The 17,628-nt window shown below is 42.5% G+C and overlaps 2 protein-coding genes across 2 annotated transcripts; both read right to left on the bottom strand.

Annotated features, from left to right (window-relative positions):
* Positions 1 to 210: 210 nt before the first annotated feature.
* tulp4b (TUB like protein 4b) lies at positions 211 to 13,907 on the bottom strand. Its single transcript, XM_069535833.1, is given in 17 exon segments — positions 211 to 2,168; positions 2,426 to 3,079; positions 3,081 to 5,797; positions 5,889 to 6,032; positions 6,125 to 6,218; positions 6,478 to 6,622; positions 6,734 to 6,857; positions 7,555 to 7,789; positions 7,910 to 8,134; positions 8,503 to 8,669; positions 8,753 to 8,860; positions 8,994 to 9,174; positions 9,481 to 9,642; positions 10,032 to 10,160; positions 10,748 to 11,017; positions 12,581 to 12,863; positions 13,484 to 13,907. Coding segments are annotated over 16 exon segments (5,490 nt in total). The 5' UTR covers positions 12,599 to 12,863; positions 13,484 to 13,907; the 3' UTR covers positions 211 to 2,051.
* A 117-nt stretch (positions 13,908 to 14,024) lies between these two features.
* On the bottom strand, positions 14,025 to 16,374 carry myct1b (myc target 1b). The gene is made up of 2 exons (XM_020097994.2): positions 16,197 to 16,374; positions 14,025 to 15,154 (listed from the first exon to the last, which is right to left on the bottom strand). Exons 1-2 carry the CDS (start codon positions 16,282 to 16,284, stop codon positions 14,652 to 14,654), a joined length of 591 nt encoding a protein of 196 aa, XP_019953553.1. The 5' UTR covers positions 16,285 to 16,374; the 3' UTR covers positions 14,025 to 14,651.
* Between the last annotated feature and the right edge of the window lie 1,254 nt (positions 16,375 to 17,628).

Below are 17,628 nucleotides of genomic sequence, written 5' to 3'. Positions count from 1 at the left end.
CTGCTGTTTTACAGCTGGCTAAATAAGCCCATGTTGCCCCTATGAGTACTAATCCAATCGGTAAAAGTACTCTTACTGAACTATCATACTATTCAACAACTGATCCCTTTATCATCGCACAACAAACAGACTGAAGCAGGAATCCTGTGCTGTGCTGTTCTGGGACCTTTAACTTTACATCACAGTAAAAAAGAGCAACAACAAAAACAATTGGAACAATAGAGTTTTTTTTATTAGATTATGCTCAGCCTATAGGTCCTTGTCAACCTATGGTCGCAACATTTTTGTTTCCTTCACGAAATAAGAGAGAAAAAAATAATCAGGCAACCAACTATTCATTCGGCAGTATTGCTGAAAAAGGACACACACCATCGCTGACGTCTGCATTGGATGAAAAGCTCTTAAAAGAAAACTCTACGCACTAAAACGTTTCTTGTGCCTCTTTCAAAATACTTTCCTCAAAATAACCTTCTAATAACAAACGTCCTGATATTTCCACGTGTGTTTCTTTTTACATTAGCACCAATTCTACATGAATCTCATACTAGCTGTTGATCTTATCAATTTATGAATAAGTGGTATTATACATCTTTGCAAGTTTATTGTTCTCCTTCTTATTTTCTACAAGTGTAACATCAAAAAAAAAATCCATGTTACAGAAAAAAAATTAGAAAATTACTAAAAGTAACAACATATAAGCACATTTATTTCTATGCATATAATGATGATGTCAGGTCACTTACTAAATACACAGTGCAAGCAGCGCTATATATTTTCTTTTGCAAATATAACATCAGTCCTATGTAGGTAGCATCACTGCACACAAGCTCTATCTAAAGCAGCACTGACTTCCAAGGAGGCAAAACTACTGTACTTCACATTCAAATGCAGTTTTCAAGCAGCATCATAAACACCCCATGAAAACAACACAGAGCCGGTCAGGAGAGACCGACTGAGAGAATCTCAATCGTAACAGTCGGTAAGTGATTCTGTTTGGCGATGAGATCTATGTTAGACCATTTTATACCATTTTTTCCAACTGACTTTGTTTCAGTCAAACACATTCTTTATTTGGCACATGTAGATTTACTATTTACCACCTCTGACAAATTCCAGCCATTCTAATGGGAGGGTGGATAAAGAAATTGTGTTTAAATTTCACACATGAAAAACTATACTGGCTGTGAATGGTGATTTTCAGTATTGTGGCCAAAAGAACATGTATTTAATATGTCCATTGCACAACTTCATAGAAGTAACATGGATAGAACATATACGAGCTATGGGTAACTGTACCCAGTTAGCCCTATTCAACTGAGTTCAGATGCATAGTTGCAACTTATAAAATGAGTATGTCTAATCAGTATATTATTCTAATACATGTTCAACAGAAAAAAATGGATTTGAATAAAGAATAAAAAGACAATGTGTATTCAAACAGCAATAACAATAGGTTTATACTCACATTAAAACCTCATTCTTAATTTTCTTTAAATTATTTTGAACTTCAGTGCAGCGTTTCAATTAGATACGATATGGCTTTGTAAAATTTTATTTGCAAATTTGAATGTTGCTGCATCTTAGAAAATCTACTATTTTATGTATAAACTCCACAAAGGTACGTTAAATGATTATTGATTTGTCATACATTGAGATTAATTGGTGAGTATTTAAAAAGTGGGAGGATGTCTTAAACCATGGAGGCTGATTTAGAAGTAACTTGAATCAATCAATCAAGTACTAATAAAGTACTTTTTATCCAATGATAGAGAGTATTTTTTAATTCCAGAAAATATAATTTAAAGAATAAAATGAATACATTCAATACATGAAATAGAAGTTATGGATGTACTGATATAATTTTCATCAACAATGACCCAGACTTTACCTTTAATAGATTCCTGTAAATTATCTGCATGTGCAACTCGTGTAATAATCTCTTCCCCTGCAACACTGACACTTTGGCAGGTGCAGCCCCGCACTGAGATGTGTACAGGGACTCACACTGCAGCTTCTTTTGGATTCTTTTGCACCAACACAAAATAAACCTTTCACTTCAGCCTTTGAGTCACATTGGCCAAGGCCACAGCAAATGCCTGCACTGCTGAGAAAGGATACTGGAAATCCAAGATGTAAGCGTTGCCATCAATCCGCCCGAACTGCATCACCTAAAAAGTGAGAGAACATTTATTGTTGATTAATCTACCACTAATTATAATTGAATTATCAATTAGTGCACTCATTATCTTCTCGACTTTTATTGAATGTGATAAAAACTGAAAAATAATGATCCCACTTTCAAATATGAGATATTTACATCAATTTTGTGACCAACTAAAAATAACCTCAATAGTATCACTTAGTTACCGATTGTTTTAATGTCACACCCAATGATTTCAACCATGAAATCAGATTATTTCTTTACCTGTCGACCATCTAACTCGATCTGAAAATTCTTTGCGGACTCCTGCGTGACTCGTCCTCCGAAGTCCAGCTGGTAGACCTGCGTGGCTTCGTTCCACAATGGTTGTTTATTGGCCATGACGTAGACAAATCCTTGGCTGCCTAAACTGCGGTCCTCTCTTTCATTCGCTTTACGACATTTAATCTCCTCCAGCTCGCTCGCCATACGCTGGCTGCGCTTGTTCTTCCAACTCTTCTTACTACTCTGGTTCTGGTTCATGAGCTCATCGCCGCTAATGAACAGCTCTGGCTCGCTCTCGGAACTATCCTGGAACTCATTCGTTGTTCTGCTCATCTTCTTGGTTTTATTGAGTTGCTCTCTCGGCCCCTTGGGCTTCTTCTTCTCTCTGCTGCCAAGCCTCGGGCTGGAAATGAGCGTGTTGAAGTCGGACAGCGCTCGCCCTTCCTTTCTGGATTTGCCCTCGGAGACGGTGGTCATGTTGGCCTCCTCAGCCCTGCTGTCCAGTCTTTTACGGCTCTTCTTGTTGAAGCGCTCCGACTCCTGCGGCACAGGGCTTTCATTCAGGGATGATGGCTCTGGAAAGTTGTTCGCAGACTCTGTTAAATCCTCTGTGGCACTTTTGGATGGTGGTAGCTCGGTAGGTGGAGGGGGGGGGCGGGAGAGGAGGTGGTGGAGGTGGTGCAGTTGGGGGAGGTGGGGAGAGAATTGGCTTCTCTAAAATCTGATGGGTTTTGGTTGGGAGGGGAGGTGCAGGAGGGTCTTGCATGGGTGGTGGGCAGGGGTAGGGGTTCCAGGGGTGAAGGTTGACAGGGTGCAGCTGAAGTCCGGAACATGAGCTGGCTCCAGGATACATCGGAGGGAGGGGGCAGCAAGCCAGGTTAGCGAGACTCGGAGGGTAACCTGGTGGTAAGACCAAAGTGGGATCCTGCTGAGCAAAAGGGCCTGAGGCAACCACTTCGTTTGGAGAGCATTGTGGTGGAGGGTTCTGTAAGGTCTGAAGCTGCGGGCCGCTGTGACCCACACCTGGAGGAAAAGGTGAGAGGGATATCTGGTAACCTGATGGAAAAGTGAGGGTGCTCGTGCTCGGACTTGCTGGCGGTTTCGTTGTGAGCACAAAGGGAAGGCGTGTCATGTCCAAGTGTTGAGCCTGACTGATGATGAGTGGAGGAGGTTTATGAGGTCCTGGTGGAGGAGCTAGCATGGTTTGCTCTGGGGTGAGCCAAAACTCCTCGGCCGTGGATGAGTCCCACTGGTAAGGCGGAGGGCGTTTCACCGTCAAACTGACATCTCCGAGAGTCAGCTGACGCACGGATTTTTCAAGGTGACACTGTTGATTTAAAGTCTCGTCTTCAGTAAAGGCAGAGTTTACGTACACTGTTCTGTCATGGTTGTTATCAACAGCACCCAGCAGACTGTACGATGACTGGGAGGCCAGGGGGGATGTGCTCTTGGAGTGCACGATAATCGTACTGTGATGTGCACCTTTCCCTGGAGGGAAGTCCTGCCTCACCACTGTGCCACCTGCAATACCACTACTTGTAGTTCCACCTCCACTGACACTGACACTGGTGCTGCTGCTGTTACTGCTGCACTGTGTGCATGTGTACAATGTAGTGGGCACCCTCTGCTGGTAGGAGAGAGCTAATGCACTGTTCATTTTTGCCTTGGTTGGAAGGGTTCTTGAGCTTTCCATCATCTGTGGCACTTTCAGTCCCACATCCCTGCGGTCACGACGTAGAGTGGCATGAATAAGACTGCTGTCCATTCTCTGGGGGGGAGGAAGTGTGGCAGTTACTTGATTGGCTGGATCAGGGTAAGGAGGAGGGTCTCCACTTGGTATCGAGTAGCGAGGGACAGAAAGACGACTAAGTGTTGCTGAGCTGTACGGAAGCTGAACTTTTTTATTCTCAGAGGAGGTGACTTTGAGTGTGGCAGAGCCTCCGATGCCATGCACAGTGTATGCATTTTGGTTTCGAATGAGGCGCCTGCGTGGCCGACAAACCTCCTCCACGTTGCCGCTGCTGTCAAAGGTTGTGATCCTTTCATACCCCAGAGGTGTCGGGTACTGCAAAGTGATAGGGTGAAGCAAGAACTCATCCTTTTTCAGACAGGGGTCAGGTGCCAGGATGCTTGGGCTGTTTGTGACAAGAGTCTGAGGTGCAGCTGCGGCTGTAGCTGCAGCTGCGCCTGCAGAGACTACAGTGCCTGGATATGGAGGAGGAGGATTCACCTTTCTCATCTGAATCTCGATGGACCCATCTGTGTCGTTGAAGGAGGGGGGTAAAGTCCGCGGCAGACTTGGCTTCAGAGTGTGCACACGCTCAACCCGGTCTAGGCCCAGTTCGCTGGACGGGTAAGGAATTTGTGGCAGAATATGAATCTGCTGTAAGGAAATGGTTGGATAGCCAGTCGGAGGTGGAGGCAACGACATCTGCATCTTCAGCTGGTGCTGCATCTGCTGGTGCTGCCTCTGCATCTGCTGATGTTGCTGCTGGATCTGCTGGTGCTGCTGCTGGAGCTGCTGCTGCTGCTGCCTCATCTCCTGGATCTGTTGCCGGATCTGCTGCTGCTGCTGCTGCATCTGCTGCTGCTGCTGCTGCATCTGCTCATGCTGCATCTGCATCTGTTGCTGCTGCTGCTGGATTTGGTGTTGGTGCTGCAGCTGTTGGGTTGTCACTTGCTGTTGACTTTGCTGCATTTGTTGGTGCTGCTGAGCCTGCAGTTGTTGTTGATGCTGTTGCTGCTGTTGATGTAGCGCCTGCTGCTGCTGGTGCAGTTGCTGTAGCTGTTGATGTTGCTGCTGTAACTGTTGTTGCTGCTGCTGTTGTTGCTGCTGTTGTGACTGCGACTGATGATGGTGTTGCTGTTGCTGCTGCTGCTGCTGCTGCTGCTGTTGTTGATGATGATGCATTTTCTGCTGCTGCTGCTGCTGCTGCTGCGTCTGCATTTGTTGCGACTGCTTTGACTGTTGGCGAGGCTGCTGCGAATGAGACCGCTGTGGGTGAGGCTGTGGTGGGAGATGGTGAGGCGGAGGTGGTAGAGTACCAGGAAGAAGAGGACCCATCTCCAGCCCGTTGAAGATCACCTGGCCAGGGTTTGAGTATCTGGTTGGCACTGGGTACGGTGTTGCAACTGCATCCTGGCCGTGATCGGTGACAGGGGAAGAAGCTGCAGCTGCTGCAGCTGCCACCACTGCAGTGGCTGTGGGGTTGGTCAAGACGTCGAGCTGAATATTCTGATTGGCCAGGAGAGACTGAACCAGGCCGATACTCTGAGTCGGGGACATGGCCTGAGCTGGGCTGTGGATGGGAGCGATGGGAATGTTGACCGTACAGGGAGGATTGTCTCCTGCCACTCCCGACGGCCCCATAACTTTATAAAAACAAAGAATACATAGTTGGTGAAAACTCATGAACAATCATTTCCTTAAATCTGAGAATATGGTACTTTTATTTATTCACACCTGGTAAATCGTCCTCATCTTCACTGAACACATTAGGGTTGAACACGGGCAGGCTCATGAAGTCGTGAGAAATCTTTCGCACTTCCGGCAGGTAGATCGTCATCTGCCTCGGTTGCAAATGAAGTAAACTGGTCTTATAGATGACTAAAAGATAGAAAAAAATGATTATGACTCGTAAATTAGTCCAAATTATGAACGTCATGTGTATGTGCAGCTTTTAACATTGATTTATTTACCTGCTCCCAGGTTGGCGGGGAGGAACGATGCAAGTCCGACAATTTTGAACTTTGTCCCCCATATGTTGGATGTGACTTGAGCAAGGTAGTTGTGCTGTGAAACGAAGAGAATGGATATAAAATTAAAAATTAAAAACAAGTATGAGCCTAAAGACAAAATGATCTGTTAATATGTATAATTATAATTGATTTCATTTTTCATAAATATTTATATAAAAACAAAACAGTTATTCTTTTATGAAAACAAAATTATTGTAATGGCCAAGACAAAATTCTGATGCAGACACTCCAGTATGATTTTATGTACAGGTCATACAGATTAAATAGTGGACAGTCTTCCCAGCATATCATACCTCTGTGATTCCATCCATAGAAAACTCCCGTCGAGTCAGACTGGGAGATCGAACTGGAGGCTTCTTTGTTGGTAACCGTGGTGACCGCTGGCCTTCCTGATTGACCCGTGAGAGTTTGGGCGATTTTCTTAATTCTATGTTCATCCTTTGAAACAAAAAGGTTAATATTTTTTAGTTATCTTCCCCTTATGTGAAATATGAGCATTATCGTGGTGAATCAAAGGCCTGTGTAAAGTGAATTTATATCATTTCTGACCTGTTTCCTCTGGATAACTTTGGTGACTTCTTCCCGACCCACTCGTCGCTCAACTCAATGTCACTGGAGTCAGAGCAGTTACAGCTGTCGGCGTATGAGATCATGGGGTTCACACACACCTCCTCTGAAAAGACAAACACAGTGAACGGGATTTGAATAAAGTCTACAATATCTATCAAAAGCAAGAAAACGTTTGGTGGGACCTCAGACCTAAAGCGACTGCCCGGTCATTACACAGACTGTTCCTGCATCAGGCCTGAGACCATGTTACGTCAGAGAGGAGCCGTCATCACTGCAGAGAATGTTTGTTCTTATTCAAGGTGAACGATGGCCACACAGCATGAATATGTCATTCTACAATGGAGCACAAGCTGGATGAAAAGGCACAGATTCTATTTCAAGATGACAAGGAACAGGATTTCTGACCTTTAAGCAGGTCTGCTAACGAGTCTACTGGAATTTTCTGTCTGAGCACGAGCTATGGAGCTAATGCCAAGAGATGATTAAAATGTACATTACAGATCATCGAGCAGACACTTTTATCCAAAGAGACTTACAATAAGTGCATTCAACAGAACAGAAGCATGAAGACTGGAAGCTGGAGGAAAAGCAAAGCTGAAAACATACAAAACCAGAAGAGCTTATCTAAATGCTACCACTTTCAATGCCAAACTAAGCAGCTCATCTCATTTTACAGGAAGACAACAAGCATATTTCCCCAAAAATGTCTTCTTTTTATTGGAAAATTCCAGATGCACCTCGGCAACATCTACCAAAAACAATATGTTGTGTTCTTATCAGTTCAATGTGAATATCCTCACCTGCTTTGCTGTCTGTTTTTGGATCCATGATGATGAACTCAGGCCGTAGTTTGCTGATCCTCCTTCCTTTGAGAATAGGCACCAGCCCTCCTAAATATTCCAGGTAGAGAGTGTAGCAGGGTCCGCCTGCCTCCGGGCTGTCTTCCGCCCGCTTCATGGTGCAGTGGAGCCTCTCGTTGCCCGCGGTGGGATAGCTGACAAAGTCCCGGATGTTGTTGGGGTCAGGGATTGGGGGCTAGAACAAAGAGAGGAAAGGGCTGTGAGATTTCTGGACACTCATATGAAAACATGTCGCTGTCATCAGTTTTTTGAAAGTGGGTTGTCTAGGATTGCTTCTCAGCAGGGATCGCTTCACCTTGATGGTCGGTATGAAAGCAGTGGTGACATAAGAGCAGAGCAACGACGGCATGTTGAGTTTCCCCACATCTTTCTCCTCTCGCAGGGCGCTGGCGATACCCTGCTGGCATAAGAGCTGGAGGCTGGCGACCCTGTGCTCCACACGCACCACGTACAGAGCTGGTCCGCAGGCAAGGAAGAGACGAGAGTCTCTGTGACCCCAACAGATGGTGGTGATGGGCCTCTGAAAAAAAAGATCCACAACAAAAGAGCTCATCCATTTTTGGTTAGGTTCTAAATTCTTAGTGAGTTATTTCGTAGCCTCAGTAATTTTTCACACTTGTATTGAATTAAGCTCCTAAAGGTGAAGTGCTTCTGTATTGAAAGGTGCAATGGAAGTAAAAGTCTCAAAACTTTAAATACTTTGTTTATCATTTATTCTAGTGTGATGGAAATCAACTGAAGAAATGAACATATCATTTTCATGCCATAACAGCTAATCAAAAAAGACGTCTTATGGCATGATCACACAAATGCAAAACCAATATTACAGGTCAAAGGTCACGTCTACTGGACAACCCCCTTTTCCCCTCCAATTTAGGTAAGACCAACCTGTGCCGGTGTCTCCAAAGTGTAGATGTGTTCTCCTTGGACGTTATAGAACTTAACAAGGGCGTTCTTCATGATGGATGCACACACAGAGTCGGGAGGAAGCCCGTGTCTCTCCATGCCGGCCACAGCCAGCAGATCTCCCTGGGAGCACCACTGGGCCTCAACATCTGTGAACCCAAAAAAAAAAACATATTCAAAAAACAGATGATGAGCACTAAGACATATCTCATTGTGACATTATTTCTTTTACCTTTCAGCCCTGAGCGAATTACAGCAGGAGAGAGGTCATCGTAGTTGTTCATCAGACTGATATCTCCCGATAAGAAGGTGACTGTTAACAGTGGCTTGACTCGCCGCACTTGGAGGAAAACAGAAGAATAAATTCAGTTAACTGAAGGTGGCGAGTCGTCATATGAGCAGAGGAGGGGTGTGTGTGTGTCTGTGTGTGTCTGTGTGTGTGTGTGTGTGTGTGTGTGTTTGTGTGTTTGCACCTAAAGGCAGAATATTGTCGTCAGAGTCTGTGTCACTCTCTGTGCTGTCCTCCACCAGGAAATTCGGGCAGTTCCAGGACATGCTCACGATCCCGTCAGACTCATGTAACAGAACATGGGCAAGCATCCGGCCGTGGCAGTCCATTACTATCACCTGCCCATCTGCTGTACCAAACAACACCTGAGGGGGCAGTGTACATTAAAGGTTCAGGGTGTGAGATTTAGGTGAAAGGGATCTTTTGGGAGATATTGAATATAAAATAATCCTACTGATGTTTTCACTACTGTGTTTCATCTTAATTGTACGAACTGTTGTTTTCTTTACCCTCGAATGAGCCCTTTATATTCAAATACCTTATATTTACATGAGCAGGTCCTCTCTACGGAGGCTGCCATGTTTTTTACAGTAGGTTAAACTGGACAAATTAAACACCTTTTGAGTTTTTATGACATCAAGTTTGTGTTACTTCAAGCCGCTGATGCGTACCTGCTGATCATCAGGGGTCCAGATGCCACAGGTGATTTGACTCTCCAGGTTAATCTCTGAGGACCAGTGTCTTTGTCCACTGACTGAGCCGACTAACACGAAGCCGTCCCTGTACGCGATAAGGGCTTGAGTGCCGTCATGTGACCAGGTGAAGTCACTCACCTGGTGGAAAGAAATGTTCACTGTCAATGCATTTGTGTAAAAATGATAATTATACAGCGGAAATATGTGTAACAGAGTCCAATGTGCATTTGTACTAGGTGTTATTATAATTACACACAATCTGTATCAAAAATTATTACCTGACATATATAGGCCTCAATAGAAGCCTATATAAAATTGTGTCGCCTCTATCTTTTCTATTGTTGTACTCCATGGGAGAGGCACGTTTAAAAATCCATATTTTAGCCTCTGTCTTATTATTTTTACACACAAGCTTAAAGTGTAATATGCTAAAATATTTCTGTTGTTTAATTTGTGTAGGGGCTCCACATGAAGATAAATTGAGTGGAGGATTTTGTTGTTTGAGTTTTATATTGGTATTGGTATACCTGGGCTCCTCTGTCGTTCACTAACTCCACAGACCATCTTCCTTCATACTGGATCCACACAAAAATACCTCCCTCCATATCGCAGGTGGCCAGCTTCTGAAAGGGCTCATTCCAACGCACCAAGACAACCTATAAAAAGCATAAAACACAGCTCCTCTTACTATTTTTCTCAAGCGCAGGTGGCTGCCCGCACAGAGGAATTAATGATTAATATCCAGCACGAGCATAATGGCAAAAAAAGCATTTTAAATTCAACACAGATGGAAGGGAATAGCATAGAGACACAAAAGTCAATAAATATGTTCTAATAATAATAAAAATAATGCATTTGCAAACTGTCACCTCCTGTGTATCTAGCAGTTTGATGTGCAAATATGGACATGATGTTCCCATCACCTGAATCCGTACATTGAATGCATCTACAGTATGTGGCTTTTACACTATATCTTATATTGCAGATACATTTATTTTTGTTTTAGTGTGTTTTTGCCCATTTAGATTCTGTGAATTGACAGATTTTTTACGTATTACCCCGGGGAAAGATGTTATCATTGCAATTCGTTTGTCTGTCTCTTAGCAGGATTACGTGAAGGGAAAATGAATTTTTTTCTATGTGGAACATGCTTTTATGTGTTTAACTTCTATTTCAGTAAACACATATCGCTGAAAAAAACGTTGCTGAGGAGAGTGGTAATGCTGAAGTGAATATACGGCACCTCGCTGTTGTGTCCTCGTAGGTTAAAATTGATTCTCTGAGGTGTACTCCTGTCTCTCCTGCAGTGACTCGAAGTAAACGTCACCCCAACGACTCCCCTCCCGTTCCCCGTGGCGAGCCAGCCCTCCTCATAGTACCGTCTCCGACAGACCGGCTTGTCCTTCTCGCTCTTGGGGACCCGGCCTTTCCACGAGAGGCAGAGGATGTTGGAGTCGCTGCAGAGGATGGGACCATGTTCCACGGCAGCCAACATCCCTACTGAGTGACCAGGCTGGTGATGTGGGCAAAGAGGAAAGTTAGAGCTGCTACACTATGGTTGATTTCATAATAAAACTGGATAATGTGCATTGTTCAGTTCATTGTCAGCCCGTGGCTCCACTTAAATACTAAGGATGTACAATGTTGGCTGTTGTCATGGTCAGCATGAGGCGAGCTGTGGTTACTAATGTAGGGAATCCATCAGCAACAATGGGGTATACCATGTAGAGAAAGACTGTAAATAAATATGACTGAAAGTGTATTCTGGGCTGGGGATCAAATAGTCTCCTCAAGGAAGATCAAGCGAAAGCTCATACGCTCCACAACAGCTACTAAATGGACCATGTTTGGTCAGATTCTATTTGCGTAGTCAGGAATACACTTTAATCTCACTCTTTTAACCCAGCATGAATAATATGTGCTTACAATACTCAGGAAAAATGGACTTTAAACTCCATCTGCTGATGAAGATCATGTGAAAAGCCTAAAAGCTCCAGAACAGCCTCTAAATGGAACTTGTGGTGAGAATTTTCTACAATCTAATGAAATCTTTGCAAAATGGCTAGTCATGGAAAATATAGTACGTTTTGTGCTTATGTGCAATTCTGTCTGTGGTGTTCAAGATTTGTAGGTAATGTATTTTCTATTGCATTTTACTAAATGTATACTATGTATTCTAGATAATTTATGCTGTGATAATTTAATGAACAATAGCTCAAGACCAGTGATTAAACAGTTTTTCTGTTGCACACCATGGACATGACTATTTGATGAAGGTGTGGTCTAACATTAAAGTCTTTGGTCTGAACGTGAGAAGTTGAAAGTTATAGAGGAAATGACTTTCGATCTACTCATGTGCCTCACACATATCTACTTTTGCAGATGTCATCTTACAGAGATTCACAAATCAGTTGAAACGTGTGTTCCATCCTAATGGGTCTCATGAAGATAATCACCATGGTGGCATCTCAAGCTGCTGTTCTGTTATTCACTGTGTACAGAGCAGCTGTGAGATTTGTCTGTACATTACATCATCACTACAGTCTGTCTCATGTTTGTCCAAAAAGGAAATATTGTATGAATTCCATTTTAGGGCAAAATGCAAAGCCTGTAAAAATAATAAATTTCTGGCTTTGTTCATTTTGATTAATAACATATGAGATTAAATGCTTTAACCAGAATATGTGAAAAGAATGTGTCTAAAAGGTCAACCATGGAAATATATTTATTCCCCCTTAATTAGCTTTAGATTGTTAAAGATCATATTGTTCCACTGTCTGAGAACATTGTGTATTCCCTATCGCTTTATTGAGGAGACATGATGTTTATACTAAATATAAAATAGTGGCACATTCTGCTACAAATAAATATTCTAGTTTTAAGTGTTTCTTACTTGATATTTTGGAAACTGTTGGATTAGCCCTTCAATATAAAACCAAATGTTGTGAGTCCGAATAACGTTTGGCTGCACATTATGGCCCACAAACAGGTGAATCATGCAGTGTGTTACAATCTTTTATGAAAATGGCAAACGGATGATAACATTAATCTGTGATTCGACAAGAATTGAACATACCTCATGGTTCCTGGACATGTTGAGTCAAAATCCCTCCATTGAAGGTGTCCATATTTCCATTCAATTGCTGCACTGAAGGGTAATGGCTGCTCTGCTCTTGCTACTTGCACAATAATCTACGGGCAAGTGAAATGCATCATACAGGCAGATGTCGTCCAGCTCTATATGTTCATTAAATCAAGCAGCTCTGCTCTTCAGAGTTTGCCATGAAAAGATGTGAGGCTTCTTTTAACGCCAGGCGGCCCATCCCTGGTCTTCCAGGTGGGAGAGTTGTGCAAAAATCCTGATAAAAAAGGGATAATCATTCAACAAGTAAAGAAAGAGAGAAAGAAAGAGAGGGACCAAGATGAGTGTTGCTTTAAATAGACGCGTTGTCATTCAGTGCATCAACCTTGGATTTCACAGTTTCTCTCGGTCTCTATGCAACAGCATCACTGCATTGGAGACCAGGGCACTCTCAGCAGTCTCCATGGGTACTGATGCTGTCTGTTCTTCCCATTTTACGTCAAACACCAGAGCAGCCAGACAAGGATGTGAACTCATATATTACATTACATTACATTACATTATATGACATTACATTAATTGTTTTAGTATGGAACAGATATTTAACATATTCTAATGATAAAAACAACACCAAAAATATGAATCTAAATAATGAAATCTGCTTTTGTGAGTTGCAGATTTTGCAGCATTGGATATGAGTCGAAGTAAAACACCCATCATCTCGTCTGCAAAGGTCTCTCACTACACTGCACATCACATCCTCTGGATTTCTCGTTCAAAATGCGTTATGTGGCCGCATGCAGCAATGCGAACGAGTCGGTGCAGACGAGACCGACAAACATGTAGCGATGCAGAAGTGTTTTGAATCATATGGATGCACAAGGACGAGCATCGTACCTGACACTGCTGCGAAAACGTCTTGTTCCAGATGCGGGCAGCGGCGCACAGTGCGGTCGTGTCACCAGGCGCTGCCTCTCCTCCGCTGGCGCACTTTCGGGTTGTGGCTTTAAAACGGGTTGCCATGAGGCAGATAGCACGGACAACACAGCCCCGAATTTTCAAACGACATTTGAATAATCTAATAAAACACCCAATGCGCTCGTCAAAAATCACTGGGAGTGATTATTGGCATTTTTGTCTTAATTTGGCCCTTTTTTATATCAAGTCTGGTGTAAGGAATACTGGATATATTTAAACACCTCAGAAAGGGGGGTTTTGTCTCATAATGGCAACCTTACAGGACTCCATGGTGAAGTTGAAGTGACATATTTGATGTAATGAGTCTGAGCTATAAGTATCATAAATTAGGAATCAGATTTTTCACCATGTTTCTCCACTATGTCACATTTAAGCAGCGTTATGATTGCACCAGATTCACTTATTTTAAAGAAGCAACTTCTTGAGTATTTCATATTTGCACAAAACACAAGCACTGGAGTAATAATAATAATTCTTTATTGTGTAATAGATATTGAAAACTATCTAGCGCACAGTATCCCCCTCATTTTCACACAATCACAACTGAATCCCAATTCTCTCGCCACTAGAGTTTCTCAGTGGACTACAACGGGCGTTATGAAATGTCCGGCAATTGCAGTGATTAGTCGATTAATTTGTTAATCATTTGTGTCATTTTTTTCAAACCTAAAATGTCGAATATTCCAAAGGGAGAATTTGCTGCTTGTTCTGTGTTATATTGCTGTGAATTTAATATTTTTTAATTTGGGAACAAAACAATAAACCTGAAGAGGTCACCTGAGGCCCTGTGATGGCCATGTGCTGTAATTCTGTGACACACTATAGAGAAAACAACAAATTATTAAATCTGCAAATTAAACAGTTAGTTGCACCACTAGTATATATCACCTTATGTAATACTGAGCTGACTCTACCAGGATGTATAAAAGTCTTGTTCCCTGTGTCAGGCGTTAGAGATTGTCTGCTCACTCAGCATGCAGAGACAACTGTTCCTCATAAAGAGCAGAACACAACCAGAGAGTCGGCTGCAGTCCAACAATGTTCACCTTTTTCAGTTGTTGTTTCTTGTTTATTTACGTCGACGGTTTCAAGTGCAAGTCTCTTCAAAAGCATGGATCACACTGTCGTACGCAGGAGGGGGAGTCTGTGAGGGGAGGAAGCCTTTAAGTCCATTGCCCCCCAACCAGAAGGAGTGTCTCTTGTTTGGCACCAGTGATGCTGAATCCGATGAGATGGAAGCCACCGTGTCCTCAGGCATGCTGACCTGCGTGTCCTCGGCCATCTCCAGGCCGGCCCTGCTCCTCCTGGGCAGAGGCCGAAAGGTGGAGGTGTCTGCACCGGGCTTGCTCCCCAGAGGACCCACTGGCTCCAGGGACGGCTGTCTGTACACACTCAGGAATGTGCTGCGGTAAAGGCCCATCTGGTTGCTCGTGGGGTTATTGGTTTGTGAGGTGCCAGATTTCTTTATGGAGCGTCTGGTGATCCTGGCGGTGGCCCGGCGCCTGGACGCCCAGGTCAGCAGAACGTAAACCATGGCACCGAGCAGCAGGCCCACGAGGACAGATAAACAGAAGGCTAGGATCATATCACCTGGAGTGTTGGAAAAGGGAGATAAAGCCGGATAAAAATAAAGTTGGAAATGATTAGTGGAGTGTGAGGCTATACATGTGTTGTTGTGTTGTTCTAAAAATAGGTGATGGTTATTTCCTTAGCTGCATTTTAAGCTTGGAGTAAAATCTTATTTATCATAGAGAAGAAATGTACATCTGCTGCAGGAAGTGCATCTCAGATTTGATGTAGGAAACGTTGCTCTGCTGTATTGATTTATCATTGGTAGGTACATCTAAACTGGGCTCTGTGTTATATAAAATCTTACATCATACCTGCTGTGTGGGTTCACTGTCTATCCAGTATCGTGGAGCGCAAACTGACCATATCATCACTGTGACACATTCAACTGAACTCCAACTTTTATTGATTTTTGTTTTTCACCAAATGACAAATGCTCAGGATATTGATTCATTACTTGAAATTGATTACAAGAGTTTCTCAGGAAAGTTGTGATAGGCAAGTGAACAGATGTGTTGTAGTGCTTCATAGACTTCAAGACACTTCAACATGTTAACAGGTTTTAAGATTATAAATAAAAAAGGAAAACTCCATACATAGGGTTTAAAATAGAACATCTGAAACAAGTTAAAATGGAATAAAACAAAAATCCACAGAGAAGCGAAATACAAATATAAAGGTTTTCAACCTGCGATATGAAATAAATAACAGTTGTCTGGTGGAAATTCATTTCAAGTGTGGTCCATACTACTTTTTTTAACCTTGGCGACAGTCAGACTTAGCAGAAACATATTTTTCTCCTAAAGTTGTTCAAAGCTTTATTCAAAGTTAATTTCCTTATTTTCCACTGCGCTCTGGAAGTCTGAAAACCTGTGTGGAAGTAGCTCTCAGAGACCCAGTTTGGTTGATAAAATTGATTTTCAATTGAACAAAGATCACATCTGCATTAACAATACGATGATTTTACTGATAATATGATAACCATGCAACTCTTAAATATTATAGGCTACAGCTTCGCAAAATGGTCCCTGGATTTCTACAAGAAAAATGCAGATACACTCACCAAGATTAAATGATTTTAGTATTTCCGAAAATGGATGGGTTTCATTTTGTGCCATTATTCCACCATAAGCTTGTGTTAGATTCCACATCGACTCCAAGCAGACAGATGAACACTAAGCTTTTTCCAAGACAGGGCTTTTTGGCTTTTCCCTCCCTATAGTGTTTGCTATGGCGGAAACTTTGCTGTCATGCTTCCTTCCCTCTCTGGCTTTAAAATTAGCAAGTGCATTGCTTATCTGTGTGGGACATAACACTGGGAAACAGGGTTGTTTCCTTTTGCATCATTTCCTAAGCATCAGTACTTTGTAACAATTGCCCCCACTGCACACATTTTGTAAAGAAAGGCTCATTATGTTTACAAAATGTATTCCTTATAACACACATGTTCGTACTATGACTGTGAGGTTAAATTAAAAGAAACTAGACCCAACGATAAATACAATCCTTGCTCTGACATGAAAAATAAATCCTCTGCAATGTTTCCAAGTATCCCAATAAGTTTCTGGATAGGCTAACCCATAGAAATCTAACCATCAGCTGGAGAAAATGCAGGCTATCAAGCTCTCAGTGGGGATTTCCTTCCATTGTTGCTCTGTTTCCACCTCAGTCCTGACCTCAGAGTTTTCATAACACCGCAACTTTCTGCAGCCCTACTCCCAACTATATCCCCTTTCTAGTGAATTATACATACGTTTTAATTACATCTGAGGGTTTATTATATGATGTAAACTCCCCCATGTTTTAGTTAAGAGGTTCACATGACAGAGTTGTCCAGCAGGTGCCAGTAAAGGACTGCAATTTTGAGCACTTACCAGCCTTTTTGTTGTAGACATGTAAAGTTGAAGTTGATTGAATTGATAGCTCATGTGTGGGTCAGTATGTTGGTGGGTGGTGAAGTTGTTTTGAACAAATATACATTTGAAATGAAATTATTATTGAAATCTATTAATGAAAATTCCTAAGTCCTAAATATGTTTGGACAATGACCTCACATGGCTTCAGTGGGATGAGGTATATATTATTAGTGGGAGCAGTAGTCATCAGATTCTTATAGTAAAATGACCAATACAAATAAATGGCTCTCCAATATTAAAAGTATATTCTTCCTATCCTTAAAATGTATTAAATTTAGCATGTGGCTGTGTGAACATCTAATACTGACCATACACTGAGGAGGACAAACACTAAAACCCCTGAAATGAAATAATAGACTTTTCATTGAGGGGGAATGAGTATAATTTAAGAAAGTACGTGATATCATTTCCATATGTCATAACTGGACTGGGGGGGGGGGGGGGGGGGGGGGGGGGGCACATGTATATCATCCATAGATGATATACATGTGCAGTACAATACATACCATCCACTATTCAGGGGCAAATTCTGTATATTAGGCCTTTAACAGCATAGACTCTAAAATAATACACAAACTG

This window comes from Paralichthys olivaceus, chromosome 12, assembly GCF_024713975.1.
Source record: "Paralichthys olivaceus isolate ysfri-2021 chromosome 12, ASM2471397v2, whole genome shotgun sequence".
NCBI lineage: Eukaryota > Metazoa > Chordata > Actinopteri > Pleuronectiformes > Paralichthyidae > Paralichthys > Paralichthys olivaceus.
This window is presented reverse-complemented; position numbering and strand designations above follow the sequence as displayed.